We start from the raw sequence: 23,656 nt of genomic DNA, 5'->3' as shown, positions 1-23,656 counted from the left end.
GGTTTGTGAAGAACAAGTCATGCCAAACTAATCTGATAGCTTTCTTTGATAAGATAACGAGCCTTGTGGATAAGGGAGAAGCGGTGGATGTCATATACCTAGACTTTAGTAAGGCATTTGCTACGGTCTCGCATGATATTCTTATTGATAAACTAGGCAAATATGACTTAGATAGGGCCACGATAAGGTGGGTGCATAATTGGCTGGATAACCGTAGTCAGAGAGTTGTTGTTAACGGTTCTAAATCCTGCTGGAAAGGGATAACAAGTGGAGTTCCTCAAGGGTCTGTTTTGGGACCCGTACTGTTCAATATCTTCATCAATGATGTAGATATTGGGATAGAGAGTACGCTTATTAAGTTTGCAGATGATACCAAACTGGGTGGGATTGCAACTTCTTTGGAGGATAGGGGCATAATTCAAAATGACCTTAGCAAGTTAGGGAAATGGTCAGAGGTAAACAGGATGAGGTTTAATAAAGAGAAATGCAAAGTGCTCCACTTAGGAAGGAACAATCAGTTCCATACATACAAGATGGGAAGCGACTGTCTAGGAAGGAGCATGGCGGAAAGGGATCTAGGGGTCATAGTGGACCAAAAGTTGAATATGAGTCAACAGTGTGATGCTGTTGCAAAAAAAGCAAATATGATTCTAGGTTGTATCAACAGGTGTGTTGTAAGCAAAACTCGTGAAGTGATTCTGCCGCTCTACTCTGCACTAGTTAGGCCTCAGCTGGAGTACTGTGTCCAGTTCTGGGCGCCACATTTCAAGAAAGATGTGGAGAAACTGGAAAGGGTACAGAGAAGAGCTACAAGAATGATTAAAGGTTTAGAGAACATGACCTATGAAGCCAGGCTTCATGATCTGGGCTTGTTTAGTTTGGAAAAAAGAAGATTAAGGGGGGACATGATAGTGGTTTTCAAATATCTAAAAGGGTGTCACAAGGAGGAAGGAGAAAATTTGTTCCTCTTGGTTTCTGAGGACAGGACAAGGAGTAATGGGCTTAAAGTGCAGCAGGGGAGGTTTAGATTGGATATTAGGAAAAAATTCCTAACTGTCAGGGTGGTCAAATATTGGAATAAATTGCCAAGGGAGGTGGTGGAATCTCCCTCTCTGGAGATATTTAAGAACAGGTTGGATAGACATCTGTCAGGGATGGTGTAGACAGAGCTTGGTCCTGCCTTGAGAGCGGGGGGCTGGACTCGATGACCTCTTGAGGTCCCTTCCAGTCCTATTATTCTATGATTCTATGACATACCTTGACTTTAGCAAGGCTTTTGATATGGTCTACCACAATATTCTTGCCAGTAAGTTAAGGGAATGTGGATTAGATAAATGGACAGTAAAATGGATAGAAAGCTGGCTAGAAGGGCGGGACCAGCAGGTAGTGATCAACGGCTTGATGTCAGGATGGTGGTCGGTTACTAGCGGAGTGCCCCAAGGTTCGTTTCTGGGGCCAGGTTTGTTCAACATCTTTATTAATGACCTGAATGAGGAGATGGATTGCACCCTCAGCAAATATGCGGATGACACTAAACTACGGGGAGAGGTAGTTACGCTGGAGGGCAGGTATAGAGTCCAGAGTGACTTAGACAAATTGGAGGATTGGGGCCACAAGAAATCTGATGAGGTTCAACAAGGACAAGTGTAGAGTCCTGCACTTGGGACAGAAGAATCCCAAGCATTGTTACAGTCTGGGGATCAACTGGCTAAGTAGCAGTTCTGCAGAAAAGGACCTGGGGATTACAGTGGATGAGAAGCTGGATATGAGTCAACAGTGTGCCCTTGTAGCCAAGAAAGCTAATGGCATATTAGGAGGAGCATTAGGAGGAGCATTGCCCGTAGATTCAGAGATGTGATTATTCCTCTTTATTTGGCTCTGGTGAGGCCACATCTGGAGTATTGTGTCCAGTTCTGGGCCCCCAATTACAGGAAGGATGTGGATGCATTGGAGAGGGTCCAGCGGAGGGTGACCAAAATTATTAGTATCAGAGGGGTAGCCATGTTAGTCTGGATCTGTAAAAGTGACAAAGAGTCCTGTGGCACCTTATAGACTAGCAGATGAATTGAAGCATAAGCTTTCTTGGGCAAAGTGGATCCCAAATGAATCTTTGCCCATGAAAGCTTATGCTCCATCTGTTAGTCTATAATGTGCCACAGGATTCCTTGTCACTTTTGCAAAATGATTAGGGGGCTGGAGCATATGACCTACAAGGAGAGGCTGAGGGAGTTGGGTCTATTTAGTCTGCAGAAGAGAAGAGCAAGGGGGATTTGATAGTAGCCTTCAACTTCCTGAAGGGAGGTTCCAAAGAGGATGGAGACAGGTTGTTCTCAGTAGTGACAGATGGCAGAACAAGGAGCAATGGTCTCAAGTTGCAGTGGGAGAGGTCTAGGTTGGATATTGGGAAAAACTAGGAGGGTGGTGAAGCACTGGAATGGGTTACCTAGGGAAGTAGTGGTGCCTCCATCCCTAGAGGTTTTTAAGTCTCAGCTTGACAAAGCCCTGGCTGGGTTGATTAAATTGGGATTGGTCCTGTCTTGGGCAGGGGCTGGACTTGATGACCTTCTGAGGTCTCTTCCAGCTCTATGGTTCTATGGTTCTATAGCACTAATCAAGTGGCTATTCTAAGTAGGAGATTTCAGCCTTGGTAAAATGACCCACAGGAGATCACAAACAGGGATCAGGGGGTTATAACTTCGCTGCTCTTCTCAGATTACTAAATATGAGTGAGGTGCTAGCTAGATGGTGTGGTGCACTAAAAAAGGGTGCCAGTATGAAGAAGGTTTAGAGGATACACTGAGGCAATCAGGTGATGTGGGTATTTCAATCTCAGTTTAACTCTAAAACAGATATATTTTAATGGTTATGATTAATAATCATTTAAAAAATAGTATTTACAGATCATTTACCAGCATGCTAATGTGCCCTCCACCTATGCCCAATAGAGATTATCTTGTACACATATAGATGCCTCCAGCATTATTTGTCTCTCTCAATCTATTCTGAATCACTGAGGCTCCACAAAAGGCAAAAGTCATAATTACGAAATAGCTAATAGGATGTTTAAAAATAGAAAAGAAATTGAACAGTCAATATTGTGCAGTTGATTATTTAACAAAACAGATGGAAGAGAGTAAAAAAATCCACACAAATGAAATAAAAACTGTGAGGCTGATTCTTTCCGGTGAATATAAAAGATTATGCTGTGTCTGGAAAATCCGGGAGTATGGTCTCTCTGGCTGTCATGGTACATCATCAAGCTCTCAGCTCAGCAAGCCTCTGGATGAGGGGTTATTATGTTGAGGAGATTCTGATGATGATTTTATGTAACAAATGAATAGCACTAACACCACTTTAACTTCATATTTCCAAGGGTTTTAAAAGGAATTGACAAGGTCCATGATTATATGGATGGCCCATTACCAGCATTTGAAGAAACTGAATGTGTGTGCAGAGGAGATCAAGCCAGATCTTATTAACTGTATAGAAGGAACTGGATTTGAACTGGTGAGTAGTTGTTTTGGATTTCTGGAGGTTCTTGAACCACAGACTCCAATAATGCTGTGTGGAAACCCCAAAGGCCTCTTCATCTGCCATCACATCATCTGCCATCACACCATCTGTCTCTGTAAGGCCAGTACAAAGGAGACAAATTCTGAACACCCCCCTTTTCATCCTCTACTTGCACAAGGACTGTGGAGGCAGAAGGTTCCCTAACAACAGAACCACAAGCAGAATGGGAAAGGATTTATGGGGGAGACCATGCAGGGTGTTCATAAATGGCAGACGCTGTGCCTTACAGCTCTGCCGATGTTTCTTCAGTGAAATTATGGACTGGTATTTCTGGGTGGAATGGGCCAGGGGTGGAAGTTCCACTAATAAAAAGATCCTCTAATCCAGTGGTGGGCAATAAAATGTTGACGGTTCACCAGTTAGCCTCTAATGAGCCACTGCCGCTATATTTACCTGTACCTCCACAGCTACTGGCAACTGCAGCTCCCATTGGCCATGGGTCATCATTCCCAGCCAAAGGGAGTTGTAGGAAGCAGTGCAAACACTACTTCCCGCAGCTCCCATTGGATGGGAATGGTAATTCGTGGCCAAGTGGTGGTGGACATAAATACAGTTGGAGGTGGCCTGCAAGTGGCTAACCCTAACAGACCAGCTCTGGCACGTAGGCCAGTATTTGCCCACTCCTGCTATAATTCCTCTCCACTGAAGAGGGGGCATGTAGTGGGAACATGAATCTGCTGTAGCCATTAGGATGGGGCTGCAGGGTAATTCTGCAACCTCTTGACAATCTGAGACGTGAAGAAGTGGCAGAGAAAGATCCATACGTGGCTCAGCTATACTACGGTGGAATAGGCTCTAAGGGTACATCTACTCAGTAACATTATTTCAAAATAACTAAAGTTATTTCAAAATAAGGCAATCCGCATCTGCACAGCAGACAGTTATTTCAAAATAATGTTCAAATACTGTCAAGCTGGAGGAATTCTTACTCCGATTCCTATCATCCTCAGTGTACAGGGAGTAGGGGAAGACAAAGGAAGAGTGCTCTGTTTTGAAATAAGTGCTGTGTAGATGCTCCCAATTTCAATTTCAAAATAAGCTACGCAATTGACGTAGCTCAGTTTTCATAGCTTATTTCCAGTTTAAGCTATGCTGTGTAGATGCACCCTAAGTGATTCATTAAGTGCGGAGTTGCATTCACACTGCTATAAAACAACATGGATACGTACTCACTGGGCCACAGGGGTTATTGATGAGAGCAGAATTTGGCCCAAACTTGTTTAATTGCTGGGTGGCCATAATAATCCATCTAATAATCACCTGGTTCTTCATGCTTTGAGGAATGTCTCCCTTATGTAAATGAGGCATGGCATTTCTGCGAGGCCTATAACATGCATTACAAAGCAATTGCAGTGATAGGCTATATGCTGTTTGTATCCAGTAGCTCCCTGAATAAGCATCTCTGCCTGTGTTTTATCAGCTTAAAGGGGATGAACAGTGCATCCCCAGAGCCAGAACAGGTGGTTATCATAATCTAACTACATATCCAGATGTTCAAAGTGATTTATCTGGGTATAAAAGGGCTTTCTTTTTGGTAAATTTGACTTGTAAGCCCATGTTTCTGAGTTACAGAGTACTAAAGCTGGCTGGTGTCCAGTACATCATTGTTGTCAACACTGATTTTTGGGACCTCTGGAACATCAGAACCTGAAAGGTACTTTATTCTTTTCTTTTCTTTGGATTTGAGCAATCTTCAGGTAAGATGATAAAAGAGGAAGCAAAATCTTCAGCCAGTCAGAGGAGATCAAGAAAGTTACTCTTTTTTAAAAGCCAAATATAACTGTTTTGGCAATAGGATTATTTAGAGATTGGTGACAGATAAGAGTTTTTCACTTGTGGGTCACTGAATCAAATTCCAGATCATGAGTGACTAAAAGTCTCAAAGTTGTTTGGTAGCCTCCCTTAAAGTGACATATCCAAAGCCCACTGAAATTAACAGAAAAACTCTCTTCAACTTGAATGGGCTTTGGCTAAGTGCCAAAATGTCTCACTGTGGTTCCCAACAGACATGCTCCACATTTCTATTGGCACTAACTGGAATTTGGCCTGTTGGTTGACAGTCTCAGCAAAGACATCATGACTGAACTGTCCTGGACAATGCTTTGCATTCTTAGCTTTTACAGGGGCTCCCTGCAGATTGTGATGATAGATGAATCCTTCTATGGCAACATGGGTAATGGCTGTCTCCTATTTCACACCTGTCTAGCTAGAGGATTTCAGTCTGTACGGCACCTTTCATTAGCACTAAAGTCACTTTTTAAAATGCTGACTAAAAGGGCATTCTTCCTCCACATTCCAACTTCCATGTGGGGTGGGGAGGAAGGAAAGCATGAATATTAATATTCCAATGCAAGTGAAGACTCATTCACTGCATGTTGAATGAAACATGTCTTTGGCTGTGCTACCTTAAAGCCTGATGGCAAGAGCATGCTAGGCTCCCATGCATAACTTGCCTAAATGGATTTTGTCATGCTTTAAAATTAGAAAGGGCTTAGTTATTAAAGTGTCAGAAAGGGCTGGTCTTTATGGTACCCACACATCAATAACATGCACAGCACAGCTTTTTTCATCAGGACCCTAGAGCTCTTCTAAGCTTCTTGTTGCTGAATAGTCCTGCAAAGTCTCAATAGTTAAAATGCTGACTTCTTCATAAAACTGACCCCCATACTGGGGAAAGGTAACGTTGTAGCAACAGTCCTAATAATATTAATGGGGATAGGAGATTTCCAATAAACCTTGATGTTGATATGACACAGGATAGAATCTATAGTCTGATGCATTAATCAGAATTTAATTATCTTTTCTCTTAGAGTTTTCTAGCTTAAAAATATATTACATCAAACTGGCTGATAAGCTGCTGTTACTGACTCACAAATCCATGACAGTAATCAAAAAAGAAATTGCAGAATAGAAAAGGGTGCGAGGGTATTAAGTGGTAGCCTACAAACATGTATGAAATTTTAAGATGTAAAAATGTTCTTTGGAAGATTCACTTTAATCACCATGTTCATTTGCACTGCAGTTTGGTGGTTGCAAACATGAAATTACATGCTCCATAAATAATGAAAGCCCAACAAAGCTAACCTGAGCTGGTTCCAACTCTCAGAAATATTTGAGCAGTTTAACAGATATGCTTTCATTGCTGTTCTCCCTGGACACAGATTTTGGCTTATATGGCTTTTATGTGTACTTTTTATTATTTCTTTACCCCCAATTCCTTTCCCAAAAAAGCCCTGGCTCTGACAAAGTCACATGGAATTCTGAAGTGCCAGACTAGAGTTACACATCTTGAAAGATCTGTACCTGAATCATCATTAACTAAGTGCAGAGTGAAGTACTACAAAGATGTTTAGATTTTTCATGAACAATGCAGTAAATATAAAGTAGGTTAAGTCTGTCCTTGGTTTGTCAGTAATGATGAAACACCTGCCACATACCTATGCTTCCTCTGCCACCCAGTACTCCAAACACCTGTTGCCTTGCACCTACCACTACTTTGTAAGCTTCATAATGAAGTGAGTATACAATTCTAGATTTATTGACAACATGTCCCATTTATCTATAGAGTGATGGCAGAGTCCTGGCTGTTTTGCACAAATGATAAGGAACATGGCTGTTTCTTTTAAAAAGACTGGCCAAAAAATGTGATCTGCTACATCCTGCTGTGTTTTGTATTATGAACACATACAAGTAGAAATAGTGTATTCCTCCGCTAACACTGCAAGGAAGGCAACACATACATTCATCTGGACATGGTGCAATCACAATTGCCCATAATATAGATCATATAATACAGATCAGATCTAGGGTTTCAGCTCTGAATACCTCCAAACTTTGTGGAAGTTCAGATCTCCACCCAGGGTTCTCTGTGGTATCAACAAAGCAGCAGAGCTCACCCGGTACTTGAATGTGAGAATTAGCAGATGGAAACACTCCTGCACAACAAAGCATTTATAAAAAACACGGCTAGAATGTGATAGGTGACTACAGTCCCAGATGGACGCAGCTGTTTCAACAATTATAGCTAATGCAGCACTGGAAACAAGAGTCTTTTTTAAAAAGTAAGTGTGTGTGTGTGTGTGAGTGAGTGAGAGAGAGAGAGAGAGAGAGAGAGAGAGAGGTGAAATACCATTTGGTGAAAGTAATTGTCAGAATGACATCTGAGTTGTTTTAAAGTTGGTAAATTACAATAATGGCCTATATCAGCTGTGTGTAGTTCTGATGTGCACAATAACACTCTCAACCTTCACTAATGGCATAATAATTAACTGGCTGTCACTAGGCAACAATCCAGGTTCCTTTTATTTTTAAACACTTCATGATTGATTTTTATTTTTCTTTCAGTGCTAAATAATAACATGTGTCAATATTTTCTAATTGATGGTCTAGGGGCAGACACTGGGCAATCAAATCTTGGATGATTATACTTTATTCCTGACAGGAAGGTAATTGAATTGTGTGTGGGGGGAGGAAGAAGGGGGGTGGGCGAACCACATAACACATTGTTTCCAGTGTGAATCTGGAGCATCCAAGTGTCTTAGATGAGATCAAGGTCAAAGAACAACATGCTTTGTTAAGCATCTTCTTTGTATCTTGATTATGGAGTTATCCTTGTGAGCAGGATTAGATACTCAGTTTACATAGTACTTTTCATTATCCACATACTTCACAGTTCTTTGGAAAGTGACACATCATGACTGGTTGCCCCTCACATAAATCAGAGCCAGAGTTCAAAAGCAATAAAAGTATCCATTTCAGGAAGATGATTAAGAATGAGCCTAAATTTAAATATTACAAATGGGAGTACAAGGTTGAACCTCCAGCAATATTTGTGGTCTGGTATGATTTTAGTTAGCTGCATAGGTGTGACCAAGTTTCCCGCAACCACCTAAAGTTTGTTTACAGCTGTCAGTCTTGACTGTCAGTATTCTGTGCTATGGTTCAGCTGAAATTTACCCCAAAATGAATGTCTTCTGAGAGCCCAGTAAACAGTGGAAGTGTTAGTAATGCTGCTCTTGTTCCAAAGAGGATGGAGAGAGGCTGTTCTCAGTAGTGACAGACGGCAGAACAAGGAGCAAGGGGCTCAAGTTACAGTGTGGGAGGTCAAATTGGATATTAGGAAAAACTATTTCATGAGGAGGGTGGTGAAGCACTGGAATGGGTTACTTAGGGAAGAGGTGGAATCTCCATCCCTAGAGGTTTTTAAGTCTCAGCTTGACAAAGCCCTGGCTGGGTTGATTTAGTTGGGGGTTGGTCCTGCTTAGGGCAGGAGGCTGGACTCAATGACCTCCTGAGGTCTCTTCCAGCTCTAGGATTCTATGATTCTATGACAATATTGACCTCCTGTGGTTTGGCAAATTCTCTGGTTCAGCACCTGTCAGGTTCTGAGAGACTAAAGAGGTTTAACCTATACTCATAGGCTTAATGGTAGGCATTCTGGGGCCATCCTTGTGTGCTACAGTAGGTGTTAGGGTAAAATACTGAGGATGCTGTGACCATGTACTCAATCCCTACTCTCCTTGAGGTTAACAGCAAAAAATGTATTCAAAAGGAGCAGGATTAGACTCTACGCAGGCGACAGTGCGTATATTTATGCATACATTCAGCAATAAATGAGAAACAGATTTGGAGGTCAGAAGCTGTTTTACTGAGATAGTGGTATAACATCCAAGTACCCACTCATATAGACACAGAGTATAAAGTTTACTGGGTTATATTTTTAAGAAATTAATGAAGCAGCTTGATTATGAGCCTTGGGAAAATGAAATATTTTTTCCCCTGTAACCTAGATGTGCTGACAATTCCATACCTTCTTATTATTTTTATTTATGAAGCCTTGTCTATGTTGAAATGTGAACATGAAATGTGTGAATGGGTAAGGAACTGTATTTGTGTTTTTGTAACTCCAAGGACAATGGGTCTTATGCTATGACTTGGAATGCAATGGTCCTCAATGGTGAAGGAACATTAAAGAATCTTAGCTGTTCACCAAAACACAAGAGATTGAGATCATCTGGGAATAATCCCCTCCTGTTATTCTCTAATATTATTTATCTGGGAAGGAGACAAACTTGTCACACACTTTAAAAGGAGATTGCCTATTTGTGTGATGGTATCTGAGCCACAAGACTCTGCCTGGTTTCCCAAATGGCAGGTCCTGACCAACTCTGAGACACTGCAAGACCAGCAGGCTAAAGAGCAGATATTATTTTTTCTAAGTGACTTTATTCTTTTTGGTTCTTTAACAGGACATTTGAACACCGGGTCATAGATGCCTATCCAGAAAGACCAATCCTAATATTTTTTTGGAGAGGGGATGTCCATTAATAGTAATGAGTATATATGTATATAGCAAAAGAGTTTATATGCATAGTATAAGCTACCATTAGGAATGATTAACATATGTTTGAAGCAACTCTTATCATAGATCACTAAGAATCACCTGGGATACCTAAAGAATTGAATCTGAATTTATTATTTCCACAAGGTAAAGTTGAAGCTGCTAAGTAAACCCCACAGAGATTGAAAGATTAAATTAGTAATTTAATCATTTGTGTTATGTTAACTTTGTGATTTGATTACTGTTGCATTCATGCAATAACTTGACCGATAGTTGATCTTAAGTTGTGTGTTTTGTAGTTATCCAATTTTTAATTGTATTACTGTTAACAAGTTGATTTGACTAACTCAATTTATAGAGTCATGTCAATATTAATTATATTGTAACACTTTAGGGAAATAAAATTAATTGTCTAACTGTGTAGTTATTAGTGCTCTTGAATGAAACTTGTAATTGGTTTTCTCTGATCAACTAGAAACAAGGTAAGAACATTGCACTCAAGTCCTAGGAAAACCCTTATCGTTACAGTGGAATTCTTTCTTATCCTTTTACAAAGAGGCTATGTCTTCATTACAGAGGGTTTTTTTTTTTTAGAAAAACATCTGTTTTTCTGAAAAAACTTCACTTACGTCCACACTGCAATCGCGTTCTTTTGACAAAAAATTGAAAGAACAAAAGGGGTTTTCTTGAAATTGATAAACCTCTTTCTACATGGAAGAAACCTTTTTCTGAAAGAGCTCTTTTGGGAAAAGGCGTGTGTGGACGGGGAAGAGGGAGTTCTTTCAAAAGAAGAGGAAAGACGAAAATGAACAATTGCCCTGGTGGCCACTCCATCCATAGTAATCACAGCTGAAATGTGAGATAGTATCCATACTGAATGGATGCTGTCTTTTAAAAAAGAAGATCACTTTTTCAATGTGCTTTTGCTGTGTGGACACTCTCTTTCTGAAGTTTTTTCAGAAGATCTCTTCCAAAAAGCTTCTTCCAAAAGAAGCCTACAGTCTAGACATAGCCAGAGTGTATATACCTTTGCTGACACAGTGGTAAACAACATTTAGACCTCACAAAGTAACGGGCAGTCCCTTACCATCGCCAAAGGCAAGACTCCTACAAGATCCTTCTGGCTTACATAGATCTTGGAGACTCCTAGATCAGACGATGTATCCCCAGGATATTCAACCTGCCATGTGATAAGTTGCGTCCCAGGTAGATCACTGAGGTCTTCAATTTCAAAATCAATCTGCATGATCTCAGAGGAAGGGTTGTCTGCACTGCAAAAAACAAAAAACAAAAACAAAAAGAGAGAGAGAAATGCCTTAATTCATCTGAGTGACTGATGTTACACCACATCATCTTCATAGAAAAATTGTTATGATATGAATATAAATAATACATACTTCATGCAAGGGGATTCATGTAAGATGTCATTGGAAAGGTTATGATTTACTGAATGTCATTATCCAATTTGTATACATGTAGCACTTCTCTATCTAAAGTTAGGAATACTGACTATACAACTATTTCAATTGGGTGTGTATTTGGAAGACAGTCACCAGACAATAAGTCATCAGCCTTGATGAGCCATTAAGACTGTGAAGATACTAATATCTCTCCTTCCTGAGACTCATCCTTGGAGTAGCTGGGACACTAATGGTTCAGGTGTTCCTGTCACCTGATATTAAACATTATCTTGGACATGTAATTTTCCATTAAAAGGAGAGGGGGAGGTTAAGTTTAGGAAACAAAAGATTCCTGCCTCATATAAATCTTATTTAAGGGTGGGGAGGAAAGCAAATGGGACTCTACTCCCTTGCCTGTCTGCTCAAGACATTCAAAGGGAAGGGAAGGGGGAGTCCAAACTGAGATAGGGGTCCAATCTGAAAAAAGTCATAACTGGAACTCAGCTGCAGAAGCTTTGCAACCTACCTAAATTAATATTTAACATATGAAATCACATTTTGTAACCTGTTTTTGAATGTATTAAGTTTAGCTTGCATTTTTTTGCTCAGTAATCTGCTTTGCTGTCTTTGTTATCACTTATACACACTTAAAATCTACTCCTTCTAGTTAATAAACTTATTTTTTGTTTACTCCGAAACCCAGTTTGTATAATCCATAATGTGCAGCAGGGGCGCATAAGAGGCTGCGCACCCATTCCTCCACATTGAGAGAATGGGAAGATTTAGGAGTCTGCACTGGAGGAGAATTGGGCACTTGAGTGCTAGGGCAACTAGCTGAGGCTTTCTAGAATTGATCTCAGAGTCTGTGTGATTCTGCAACTGGGTGGTTTTCCACCTGTGTGTGCGCTGGAGGAGGCGAAGAGCCTGGCTCAGCAAAAAAGGGTGCCCAGGCTAGAAGAACAGGCAGGCTCAGTGGTATTTTGGTACATCAGGTGGCATCATAAATGGGGGCATACTGCTGCATATTGAATTATATCTGTTCCTAGATTTGTGGGATGAAGAAATTAGAAGTGAATTAATCATATGCAAGTATTATTCCAGGCCCTTTGTGCTCTTCACGTACATTCCCTATGGTTCACAAAATAGACAGTACTTAGCTATTTGTACTTCACCAATAGGGAAATGGAGTCAGGGAGAGGTTAAGCATTGAGGTTAAAGTCATAAGGTGAGTCAGTGGCAGATCTTGGAATGCCTGACTCTAAAGCTCTGTGTTCTAACCTTCGGATTGTATTTCCCCCTTGTTAAAAGCAACCTGAAAAAGGAATGACCTATAGACAGTTGTCCACTAAGATATGAGACTAATGCAGATTCTTTCTTTGAAGCAGCTCATGACCTTTAAAAAGGGGAGGACAGACAAAACTAGGCTATGTCTGCACTGCAGAGTTCTTTCAGGGAAATATCCCAAAATAGCTATTCCACATCTTTAAAGCCGCCCGTTATTTCAAAATAGATTTCAAAAGTACAGGTTTGCTATTCTGGCATTGCTGCAACCTGTGTTCCACAAGGGTTAAGGGATGTGTCAGAATAGCACTTTATTTCAAAATTTGGTGCTGTGTAGAAAATACCAAATTTCAAAATAAGCTATTTCGAAATTACCTCGAAATAAGCTACACAATTTGCATAGCACAAACTGTGTAGCTTATTCAAGGTAAGGGTGCAGTGTAGTCACACCCCTAAAGGCTATTTCTTACTTTACCCACCTCACTGTGATATGAATGGAAAATACCTTAAACTCCATGGCTGAATCTAGACTGGCAAGTTTTTCCACAAAAGCAGCTGCTTTTGCGAAAAAACTTGCCAACTGTCTACACTGGCCGCTTGAATTTCCGCAAGAACACTGACGATCTCATGTAAGATTGTCTGTGTTCTTGTGCAAATACTATCTTGCTCCCGTTCGGGCAAAAGCCTTCTTGCGCAAATCATTTGCGCAAGAGGGCCAGTGTACTGTTTTGTGCAAAAAAGCCCCAATGGCTAAAATGGCGATCGGGGTTTTTTTGCGCAAAAGCGTGTCTAGATTGAGAACTACAATGTTATTAGCTGTGATATCCCTGGATCATCTGTATTAGAGTGTCTGATATAGTACCACTACAGTGCTGTTTATTTTTATAGTGGTTTTTTTTTCTACATTCTGTTACAAAATGCTTTAGAGAGCAAATGAATCACAACCAAAAGGGAAAATGGTGGATGCTCTACAGGAGAGATTTAAAGCAGGGAACAGAACAGTGACTCATGGAATTAGATCTTTTAAACCTTATTATAAAATGAGCTACTGCACAGGAAACAGTGCAGTGCAGATTCTATTGTGTGTTATTCTACCTGCTATTTTAAAGGGGCCCCAAAACCTCAGGATGTGCAGTGACATTCCCTAGCAGTGCAACATTTTGAGGACTATTGCTGATGACAGTGATTTTACATCTCAATCACTGATGGCCATTCAGTGATCTTTAATGCAGGTATGTAGGGGTGAATAGTGAAGGCTGAATGTATTTCAGTGCAGGGGTGAGACCCGAAGGCTTGAGAGAAAGGAAGGAATGTCACAATTACAGAAGGATCACAAGCTGCTCAAGCCACCTCATCTCAGAGGGCACAACTGGAAGATAGAGAAAACACAGCAAGTGATTGATGGGAAAGCCATGGAAAAGTGTTTAAACCATGCAATCTTCCCTGGTCGCTGTAGGAAGAGAGTTAAAACTAGTCATCTCCTTGATCAAAACCAGTTGTGACAATAGCCCCAATTCAGGACTGCTCCCAAAATGCCCAGGGTTTTTTATCATTTCAGCTCTGTTCAATTTCTTGTCTAAAGCCACTGCTTGGCGATTTTAATCTGCAGCCCCTGAAAGCTGGACTCTAATGGATGTATTGAGTCATTGCTGTCACAGTGAGAATTTAAAAAGGAGCTTTTGCATCAGTTCCACCCTTGGCAGAATTAATGGCGCTGAATGATTTTACATTTTATTCAATTCCTCATCACTTTATGTCAAACCCACGAAAGTGCAATTTGCAAACTAATACTGAATGCAACCATATTCCTCATGACCTGAGTGGGACCAGAAAACTGCTTTACACAGCTACTGCTATTAAAACTCACTTAGCCTTACTGTATAAATAGGAATAGGCAATGCATTACCCATACAAGCAGGATACTGATCTCACTTTGCACAATACACGTCAGCTTTACTTCTGTTAAAGAGACAAATTTAATCATTGCACAGCAGCATCAGGGTTCTGAGCTCTATTTCTGGTTGCCTTTCTTTAATCTTTTAGTGCACAGGTGGCTACTGTTACTAGTCCCTGTTGCTGTTGAATTGGTGCTGCCGCAGGCAGGGTTTCCTGTCAGTCATTGGCAGAATGGGCCACTAGGGAGGTTGGCAGTGCAAAGAGAAAGGCATGGGCAAGCTAGTGGCAGCTGCAAGAAGAAGATTTAATAAAAAGAAAGGATCGATGAAAACTTTTCAAGATATGGAGAGTTTTAGAAGGAAAGAGGGAGAAGTGAAAGGCAAAAGAAAAGGGAACAATGAAGAAGAAAAGAAGGGATCTAGAGGATAGTATAACAAGCATGGGAGAGGCTGCAGGGGAAAACCAAAGGAGTTCTGAATACTACATACAGATGTGGTCTCCTCATCTCAAAAAAGATATAATGGCATTAGAAAGGTTCAGAGAAGGGCAACTAAATGATTAGGGGTTTGGAATGTGTCCCATATGAGGAGAGATTAAAGAGAGTAGGACTTTTCAACTTGGAAAGGAGGAAACTAAGGGGGGATATGATAGAGGTGGCATGGAGAAAGTGAATAAGGAAAAGTTATTTATTAGTTTCCATAATAGAAGAACGAGGGGCCACCAAATGAAACTAATGGGCAGAAGGTTTAAAACAAATAAAAGGAAGTTCTTCTTCACACTGCGCAGTCAATCTGTGGAACTCCTTGCCTGGGGAGGTTGTGAAGGCTAGGACTATAACAGGGTTTAAAAGAGAACTAGATAAATTCATGGAGGTTAAGTCCATTAATGGCTATTAGCCATGATGGGTAAGGAATGGTGTCCCTAGTTTCTGTTTGTCAGAGGGTGGAGATGGATGGCCGGAGAGAGATGGCTTGATCATTACCTGTTCGAATCACTCCCTCTAGGACACCTGGCATTGGCCACTGTCGGTAGACAGGGTACTGTGCTAGATGGACCTTTGGTCTGACCCAGTGTGGCCATTCTTATGTTCTTCTTCATTCTCCCCCCACATGCAACTTTTTGATTCCTTTTTAACAAAATTCTCTTCACCCTTGTTTTCCTCTTCATGCCACTGTGCCACACCTCTCCTCCTTAACTCAGATCCTTCTAGGGCAGGGGCCTCGACAGTCTGCCTAGCTGTAGTTTTACTGACATCAATGGGATCAAGTGCTAACAGTTAGGCTCATGCTTTTGTTCTTCGTTAAACTGGTCCTCAATGTTTACCTGCCTTGCAGTCAGTGCAAGTTAAAGACTAGGTAAAAAAGATGAATAAGATTATTAAGGTTTTTCACATTCTGTGGACTAGAGATTTTTCAGTAAGGAATCATTTATCATACTTGTTTACAGCACCTACCCTAAGGGAGTCTAAATGGGTTGATGTTTCTAGGTGCTGCCACAATATGAATATTCAATGAAAATAACAAGAGGAAAAGCTCCTTTATTAGGAAGCATCATCTTTGCACAATTTTCCTTAAGCACAACTGCAGACCAAAATGAAATGATTTTCATGCCCTCTGTGATATTCTCATCGGTCAAAGAACAAGAATGATCACATAGGAGTGTCTGTGAAAATGGGACTCATGCTTAACCATACTGTTAGTCAAAACATTTTTTTCTCCCCATTGCATATCCAAATTTGCACTGAAAAAGTGGAATACTTAAATATTTTGTCTTCAAACTAAAATATTTCTATTAGGAATGCTGCCACAGTATCCCATGGAAGTTGTAGGCATCTCCTACTTTCATCCGTGGGATGACATCACCATAATCTCCCTTTGAGAGTTGTAACCTTTCATGAAAAACCACAATTTAGTAAAAAAATATTTTCTATTGAAAAACAATTCCAACCAGACCTAGGAACAGAAGGCTCTTTTCCTTATACCTAGAACTGACAGATCAAGAAGTGTTTTAACCATCAATAAAGATCTGAACATTAATACAAAATATGTATAGAAAAGTGTAAAGGTTTCTCTGGTCTATGCTCAGACCATGCCTAAAACCATCAAGTCAGGAACTTTTGCTTAATTCGTTAACTTGAAATTCAAACTTTAATTTACACGGCTATGAACATCTCTGTACGTATAATTCTGAGAAAACAGAGTGACCATCTTTTAGTACAGATTGGACCTCCCTGGTCTGGCACCTTCAGGACCTGCCCAGTCCTGAATGAGAGAATTTACTGGATCAGGGGAGGTGTCCCCTGCCACCTGTCCTGAGCCAGCTGACCTCCTACCTCTGCCCCCACTACTTCTTCCCCAGCTGTCAGTCTGTCATGCTGCCACTGCACACCCTGATCTGCCATAGGCAGCCAGGTTTCCCTGGCTCCATGCTGCCATTGGTGGCTGAGATTCTCACTGCTGGGAGAGGCTGGGTTCTCTGCCCCAGCCCTTCACTACACAGGTGGCTAAGATTCCCTGCTCCACACTGCTGTGTTCTATCTCAATCACTGCTGTGGGCAGATGAGATTCTCCAGCCCACGGCTCCGTGTTGCTGTGGGTGACCAAGGTTCCCTGGCCCCACACTGGTGTGGGCTGCCAGGGTTCTACAACCCTGATCCCAGTCCTATCTCCAGTACTGCTATGGGGCTTCTCTGGACCTGCTGCCCCCAGCCCTGGCAGGGCTGCTGGCCCTCGTGCCATTAGGTTCCCAGGTTCTCTCATTCAGGAACCTGTAGTAAAATGGCCAAACTGAAATAGAATTATCAGTTGCAAATCTCTATAGATGAATAAGCAAAAAACAAAAAAACAACCCCCCCCCCCCCAAAAAACCCTTAACCCCCCCCCCACTACTCAGTGAATAAGAATGGGGTGTCATCTTCTTTAAATTAACAAAAATTTCCAGTGGATTTGTGAAGAGGGTATGGGGTGTCTTTCTGTTTAACACAAGAAAAAAAAGCTATATATTAATTCCAAACCTATAAGAGGAAGCAGACAACTTCCTGTCGGTATGAATTTATCTGAATTGCTAATATGTTTTTCTTTCATTTCCTACAAACCAGTGAAATGCCACTCAGTACTTAAGCTTCTGAAATCACAAGTTTAAAACATAGGTGGAGAAACCTGCACAAACAAATGGGATCATCAGAAAAAATATTTGGGTCACACTGAAAATACTCGGGACTATTTTAGTGAAGGTGAAGCTGGATTTTAATATAGGATTGAAGCTTGGTTGGTATCTATAATAATTTGATTTTTCATGTAATCATGAAGCCATAATATTCTAGTTATCCTGCATGGGATTTCCTGAACTATGAAAAATTCCACTGAATATTGTTGTGCCTATCTTCACAAGAATTGTAAGTCATGTTAGAGCACCATGTTTTTAACACAATTTATGGTTGTTTTGTAACAGACCCTGATTTTCCAATGAAGAAAAGTTCACTGAGTAGCTAGCCACTGGTGCTTTAACCACTCCACTGTCTAACTCTCCTAAGAACAGATCTAGAAAATATGATGGTGAAAACACCATGTCTTCAGCAGTGCCTTGGTGAACATTGCCACCACGAGAACAGCTATTCACGTGGTACCAATAGATAAGAAGGAAAGACAGTAATACAGGGTATGTCTACACTTCAAAGTTAATTCGAACTAACAGCAGTTAGTTCGAATTAACTTCGATAGGCGCTACACATACAAACCGCTAGTTCGAACTTAATTCGAACAAGCGGAGTGCTTAATTCGAACTATGTAAACCTCATTCTACGAGGACTAACGCCTAGTTTGAATTAACTAGTTCGAATTAAGGCCTGTGTGGGAGGAACTAGTGGGAGGCTAGCCCTCCCCAGCTTGCCCTGGTGGCCACTCTGGGCACCACCAGGGAAACTTGTCTGCCCCCCTCCCGGCCCCGGAGCCCTTAAAGGGGCACGGGCTGGCTACGGTGCCCGTGCCAGGTGCAAGCCTGCCAGCACCCAGCCAGGAGACCCTGCACCTGGCACGGCACGAGCCAGCCATCCGCTGCCACCCAGCCCTCCGCCTCTTCCTGGAACCAGGCTGGTGGCTCCCGGGAGCCTACCTGGGTCCGCAAGAGGCAGGCGCCTGCCTGGTCTAGTGTGGACATCGTGGACCTCATCGAGGTTTGGGGGGAAGTCTCCAACATCCACGACCTCCACACTAGGCACAGGAAAGTGGCTGTCTAGGGCAGGAGAGCTGCCAGCCTGGTCACCCAGGAACAGGTTTGCATGAAAATCAAGGTGGTCCAGTGAGACCCCCGACCCTGAGCCCTGAGCTTAGAACAGCTGTACTGGGTCAGACCAAAGACAATGACCAAGCCATTTGTCTCATGCCATCCATCTCCAGCCTTCCACAAACAGAGGCCAGGGACACCATTTCTAACCCCTGGCGAATACCACTCCTTGGACCCAACCTTCATGAATTTATCTAACTTCTCTTTAAACTCTGTTCTAGTTGTAGCCTTCACAGCCTCCTGCAGCAAGGAGTTCCACAGGTTGACTATTTGCTTTGTGAAGAACAACTTTCTGTTATTAATTTGAAGCCTGCTACCCATTCATTTCATTTGGTGTCCTCTAGTCCTTCTATTATGGGAACTAATGAAGAACTGTTCTTTATGCACCCTCTCCACTTCACTCATGATTTTATAGATCTCTATCATATCCCCCCTCCATTTCCTCTTTTCTAAGCTGAAAAGTCCCAGTCTCTTTAGCCTCTCTTCATATGGGACCTGTTCCAAACCCCTGATCGTTTTAGTTGCCCTTTTCTGAACCTTTTCCAAGGCCAAAATATCTTTTCTGGTGTGAGGAGATCACATCTGTACACAGTACTGAAGATATGGCGTACCATAGTTTGATACTTGCCCTCCTCCTTCTTCCCCTGGTTTCCCCCTTCCATCTCCCTCCTCCCATGTTTCTTCCTCCCCTCTCCCACCCTCTCTCTTCCCCTCTCCCACCTCCTTTTCCCAGTCTCCCCAAGTATTGTTCAATAAAGAGAGTTTCTATTTTTGAACACACGTGTCCTTTATTTTGTACATCAGGAAGGGGGGCTAGGGAGGGATAAGTGGAAGGAGGTGAGGGAGGAATGGGGTACGAGCCCCCGATGGGGAGGACTGGGGTGGCTCTGTGGGCTCCTCGGGGTGGAAGCTCTCCTGCAGCCCCCCAATTGCCCTCCCCCCGGATGGCAGCCTGCGGCAAGTGCAGCCGGGCTGATGGCCGAGTGCTGTGATGTGCCAAGTGAGGGCACTCAGGGCACTCCAAGCCAGGACTGCTTTGCTGTCCCTCATTGAGGTAGACAAGCAAGAGGGGAACCCTGAGAACTGTCTGTCCGGGGTGGGGGTTGGGTCCCCTTAAGCACAGCCCTCGGCTAGCCTGAGACAGCAGCTCCACGCTCTAAGTCCTAACCCGATGCCCTGCCGGCACTGCTTCCGGCCATCTTTAACCCCGGTTCAGGGTCCACTCAATGTGGACATGCTAGTTCGAATTAGCAAAATGCTAATTCGAACTAGTTTTTAGGTCTAGATGTGTTAGTTCGAATTAGCTTAGTTCGAATTAACTAATTCAAATTAAGTTAGTTCGAATTAGTGCTGTAGTGTAGACATACCCACAGAGACATAAGGGAGAGGTGTGGCTCTCTTGTGTAAGAAGAGCTTAGGGTACCCTTCTGGAAGACGTTCCAAGTCTTTCTCCCTAGAGTCAGAAAGAAAGGGGTTTTTCATTTAGGCTATGTCTAGACTGCAGGCTTCTTTCGAAAGAGGCTCTTTCGAAAGCATCTTTCGAAAGAGCCTCTTTCAAAAGATCGTGTCTAAGACTGCAGGCGGATCTTTCGAAAGAGAAATCCGCTTTTTCGAAAGAGAGCACCCAGCGAGTCTGGATGATCTCTTTCGAAGACGGCCTCTTTACATTGAAGAACGCCTTCTTTCGAAAGAGGAACTTTCGAAAGAAGGCGTTCTTCCTCGTAAATTGAGGTTTACCGCCATCGAAAGAAAAGCCGCGTTCTTTCAAAATAATTTTGAAAGAACGCGGCTTGAGTCTGGACGCAGGGGAAGTTTTTTCGGGAAAAGGCTACTTTTCCCGAAAAAAACCCTGAGTCTGGACACGGCCTTAATGGTGGCCGCCTGTATTCCACGGCCAGTAAATCTGTGATTTTGAGAAGCTTTTAAGCAAAAACCTATAGAGGTAAGGTATTTTTAAGGTCTCTTGTGGGCTTCCTCCTTTTGCACTCAGAGTGCCAGAGTGGGAAACAGCTTTAACACAGAGTCACAAAGAAAGGAGGGCCTGCTATTAATTTAGACAGCAGCCAGAAAAAAGAAAAGACAAATATATTCCTCTTCCTAGTACAACCCCACTATTCCACCCTGTTTGAAACAGTTTGGGGAAGAGCCCAGTAATAGCCTTACATTTTATATCCAGCAGAAGAAGATCTCTAGGTTCCTTTCTAGTTCTTAGTAAATTCCTAACAAATAGCCACAACTCCAGTTTCAAAAAGTTAACATTTTGTTTACTTATGTTTCCTCTTACAACTTTTCAAAAGACTCAAAATATTGCATCTGGGATACACATTTGCATTTTCTTTATGGAAGCAGGAGAGATAGAGATCACATCCCTTCTGCATAAAGAGGTACTCACAATGCAATAAACTCCCTCTGCTTGGTGTGTTGATGGAGCTGTAGGTGTTAATAAGTATAGGAAACACAAGTCAAAAAGAGTGGGGTCAGCTGCCAAGGAGACTTTAACTCACAATTTAGCTGTGTGTACACAATGCATGTATTTATGGGAATAAGAATGGAAGAAAGCCATATTTAGTGATGGATCAGTTATCTGTATCTTTCTCAGGTGCTTATCACTACAGTATGGACACACCAAACATACATTTAAGAAATATTATTTTAGCTGTTCTCTAAACTCTTTTGGTTTCAGTCAACTGGGAAATCTTTGTGATGGATGATGCTGGGTATACATTTCACACCCACGTTAAATTTGAAATTATAATTTTTTTTTATTTTATCAACTGCAACATGACACCTCTAAGTTCTCCTGCATTGGTATTTCTTTAAAGCAACACACAGAGTCATGTCTACTTCAAGCAAGATGACATCTCAGCAATACAACACCAAAAGCCAAAGTGGCGTAAGCTTTTCCTGAGCAATACAAAAGCTTCCAGTGCAGGATATCTATGGGGACGGTGACTTCATTGGGAATATATTGCCATAGTACAGAGTTAAAGAATTATATTACCCCCACTCCAAATGATGTGATTAGCAATCATGGGATTTATAACAATTAGAAATGTGTGTGTGTGTGTGTGTGTGTGTGTGTGTGTGTGTGTGTGTGTGTGTGTGTGTGTGTGTGGAGGGGGCGTTATTTGTCTTCTGTTTCTGACCTTTTTGCGTGCACTTGTTTTACACAGTTGAGCTTTGCTTCATATCCGTAAGAGACCGCCAACTTGATTGTTTAAATGAAAGCTGAGATTTTAATGCAATCTCTTGATTTCAGCAGCACAGGTTTAAAAAACACTTTCAAATACTGCAAGACTGCGATAAAATCTCAAGAATTAGCAGTTCTGATCTTGACTTAAATCAGGCAAGGATTTACATTTATAAGCTGGCAGGATAATGTGGTCTGAGCTCAGCCATGGCCTTGAACGCCCAGTGAGAAAAGGGTGTATATAATTTTTTTTTAGAATTTAGAATACTAGATCTGGAAAGGACACGGAAAAATCATCAAATCCAGTCCCCTGCCCTCACATCAGGACCAAGCATCATCTAGATTAGCGGTGAAAAAATCTTGTTTAATCAGTTAACCAGTTAAATGTTATGTTTAACTGGTTAACCACTTAACAGAAGCTGCTCCTGCCAGGCTGAAGTTCCCCTGCCCATGGCTTGCTGCTCTGGCTGGGCTGGGCATGCTGCGGATGGGGACTGCTCCAAAAGGGCTGTTAACCTCTGGGCTGGAGCAATCTGCTGCCTGTGTCATAACAGGTAAGCATCTCCCAGTGAGGGTGATTCTTCTCCATTAACCAGCTATCAGGTTAGCCATTCACATCCCTAATCTAGATGATTTCTTATAGATGTTTATTTAATCTACTCTTAAATATCTCCAGTGATGGAGATTCCACATCCTCCCAAGGCAATTTATTCCAGTGTTTGACCACCCTGACAGGAAGTTTTTCCTAATGTCCAACGTAAACCTCTCTTGCTGCCATTTAAAACCATTGTTCCTTCTCCTATTATCAGAGGCCAAGGAGAATAAATTTTCTCCCTCCTCCTTGTAACACCCTTTTAGATATTTGAACATTGCTATCATGTCCTTTCTCAGTTTTCTCTTATCTAAACTAAACAAGCCCAATTCTTTCAGTCTTCCCTCATTGGTCATTTTTTCTAGACCATTAATATTTTTTGTTGTTCTTCTCTGGACCGTCTCGAACTTCTTCACGTTTTTTGAAATAGTCCAATACAATACAAATACACACAATACTCCAACAGAGACCTAATCACTACAGAATAGGGCAGAATTACTTCTCATGTCTTGCTCACACCACTCCTGTCAATGCATCCCATAATCATGTTTGCTTCTTTTTTTTTTCTAATAACGTCACATTGTTGACTTTCATTTAGCTTGTGGTTCTCTATGATCCCTAGATCCTTTTCTGCAGTACTCCTTCCTAGACCGTTACTTTCCATTCTGTATGTGTGCAACTGATTGTTTCTCCCTAAGTGGAGCACTTTGCATTTGTTCCTTATCAGACTTCATCCTATTTACCTCAGGCCATTTCTCCAGTTTATTCAGCTCATTTTGAATTTTGACCCTATCCTCCAAAGCTGTTGCAACCTTCCCAGCTTGGTATCATCTGCAAACTTTATAAACATACTCTCTATGCCATTCTCTAAATCCTCAATGAAGATATTGAACAGAATTAGTCTCAAAACTGATCCCTGCAGAACCCCGCTTGTTATACCCTTCCAGCATGACTGCAAACCTTTAATAACTATCCTCTGAAAATGGTTATCCAGCCGTTATGCACCCACTTTATAGTAGCCCCATCTATACTGTATTTCCCTAGGTTATTTATAATTAGGTTATGAGTGACTGAGATTGGGGACCTACTGTGCTAGGCACTGT

The 23,656-nt window shown here is 41.8% G+C and overlaps 1 protein-coding gene across 2 annotated transcripts in view; it reads right to left on the bottom strand.

Moving 5' to 3' along the window:
* The window catches only part of TMEM132D (transmembrane protein 132D), a 597,317-nt gene that overhangs the window by 174,654 nt on the left and 399,007 nt on the right, over positions 1–23,656 (bottom strand). For both annotated transcript variants that reach the window (XM_075898457.2, XM_075898459.2), the window contains one exon: positions 11,001–11,184. In XM_075898457.2, the coding sequence (XP_075754572.2) occupies positions 11,001–11,184 (184 nt within the window). The remainder of the gene's footprint in view (positions 1–11,000; positions 11,185–23,656) is intronic.

The sequence above is a fragment of the Pelodiscus sinensis genome, chromosome Z (assembly GCF_052426305.1).
Source record: "Pelodiscus sinensis isolate ZL-2025 chromosome Z, ASM5242630v1, whole genome shotgun sequence".
NCBI lineage: Eukaryota > Metazoa > Chordata > Testudines > Trionychidae > Pelodiscus > Pelodiscus sinensis.
Note: the sequence above shows the minus strand (reverse complement) of the source record. Positions and strands in the feature narration are given on the sequence as shown.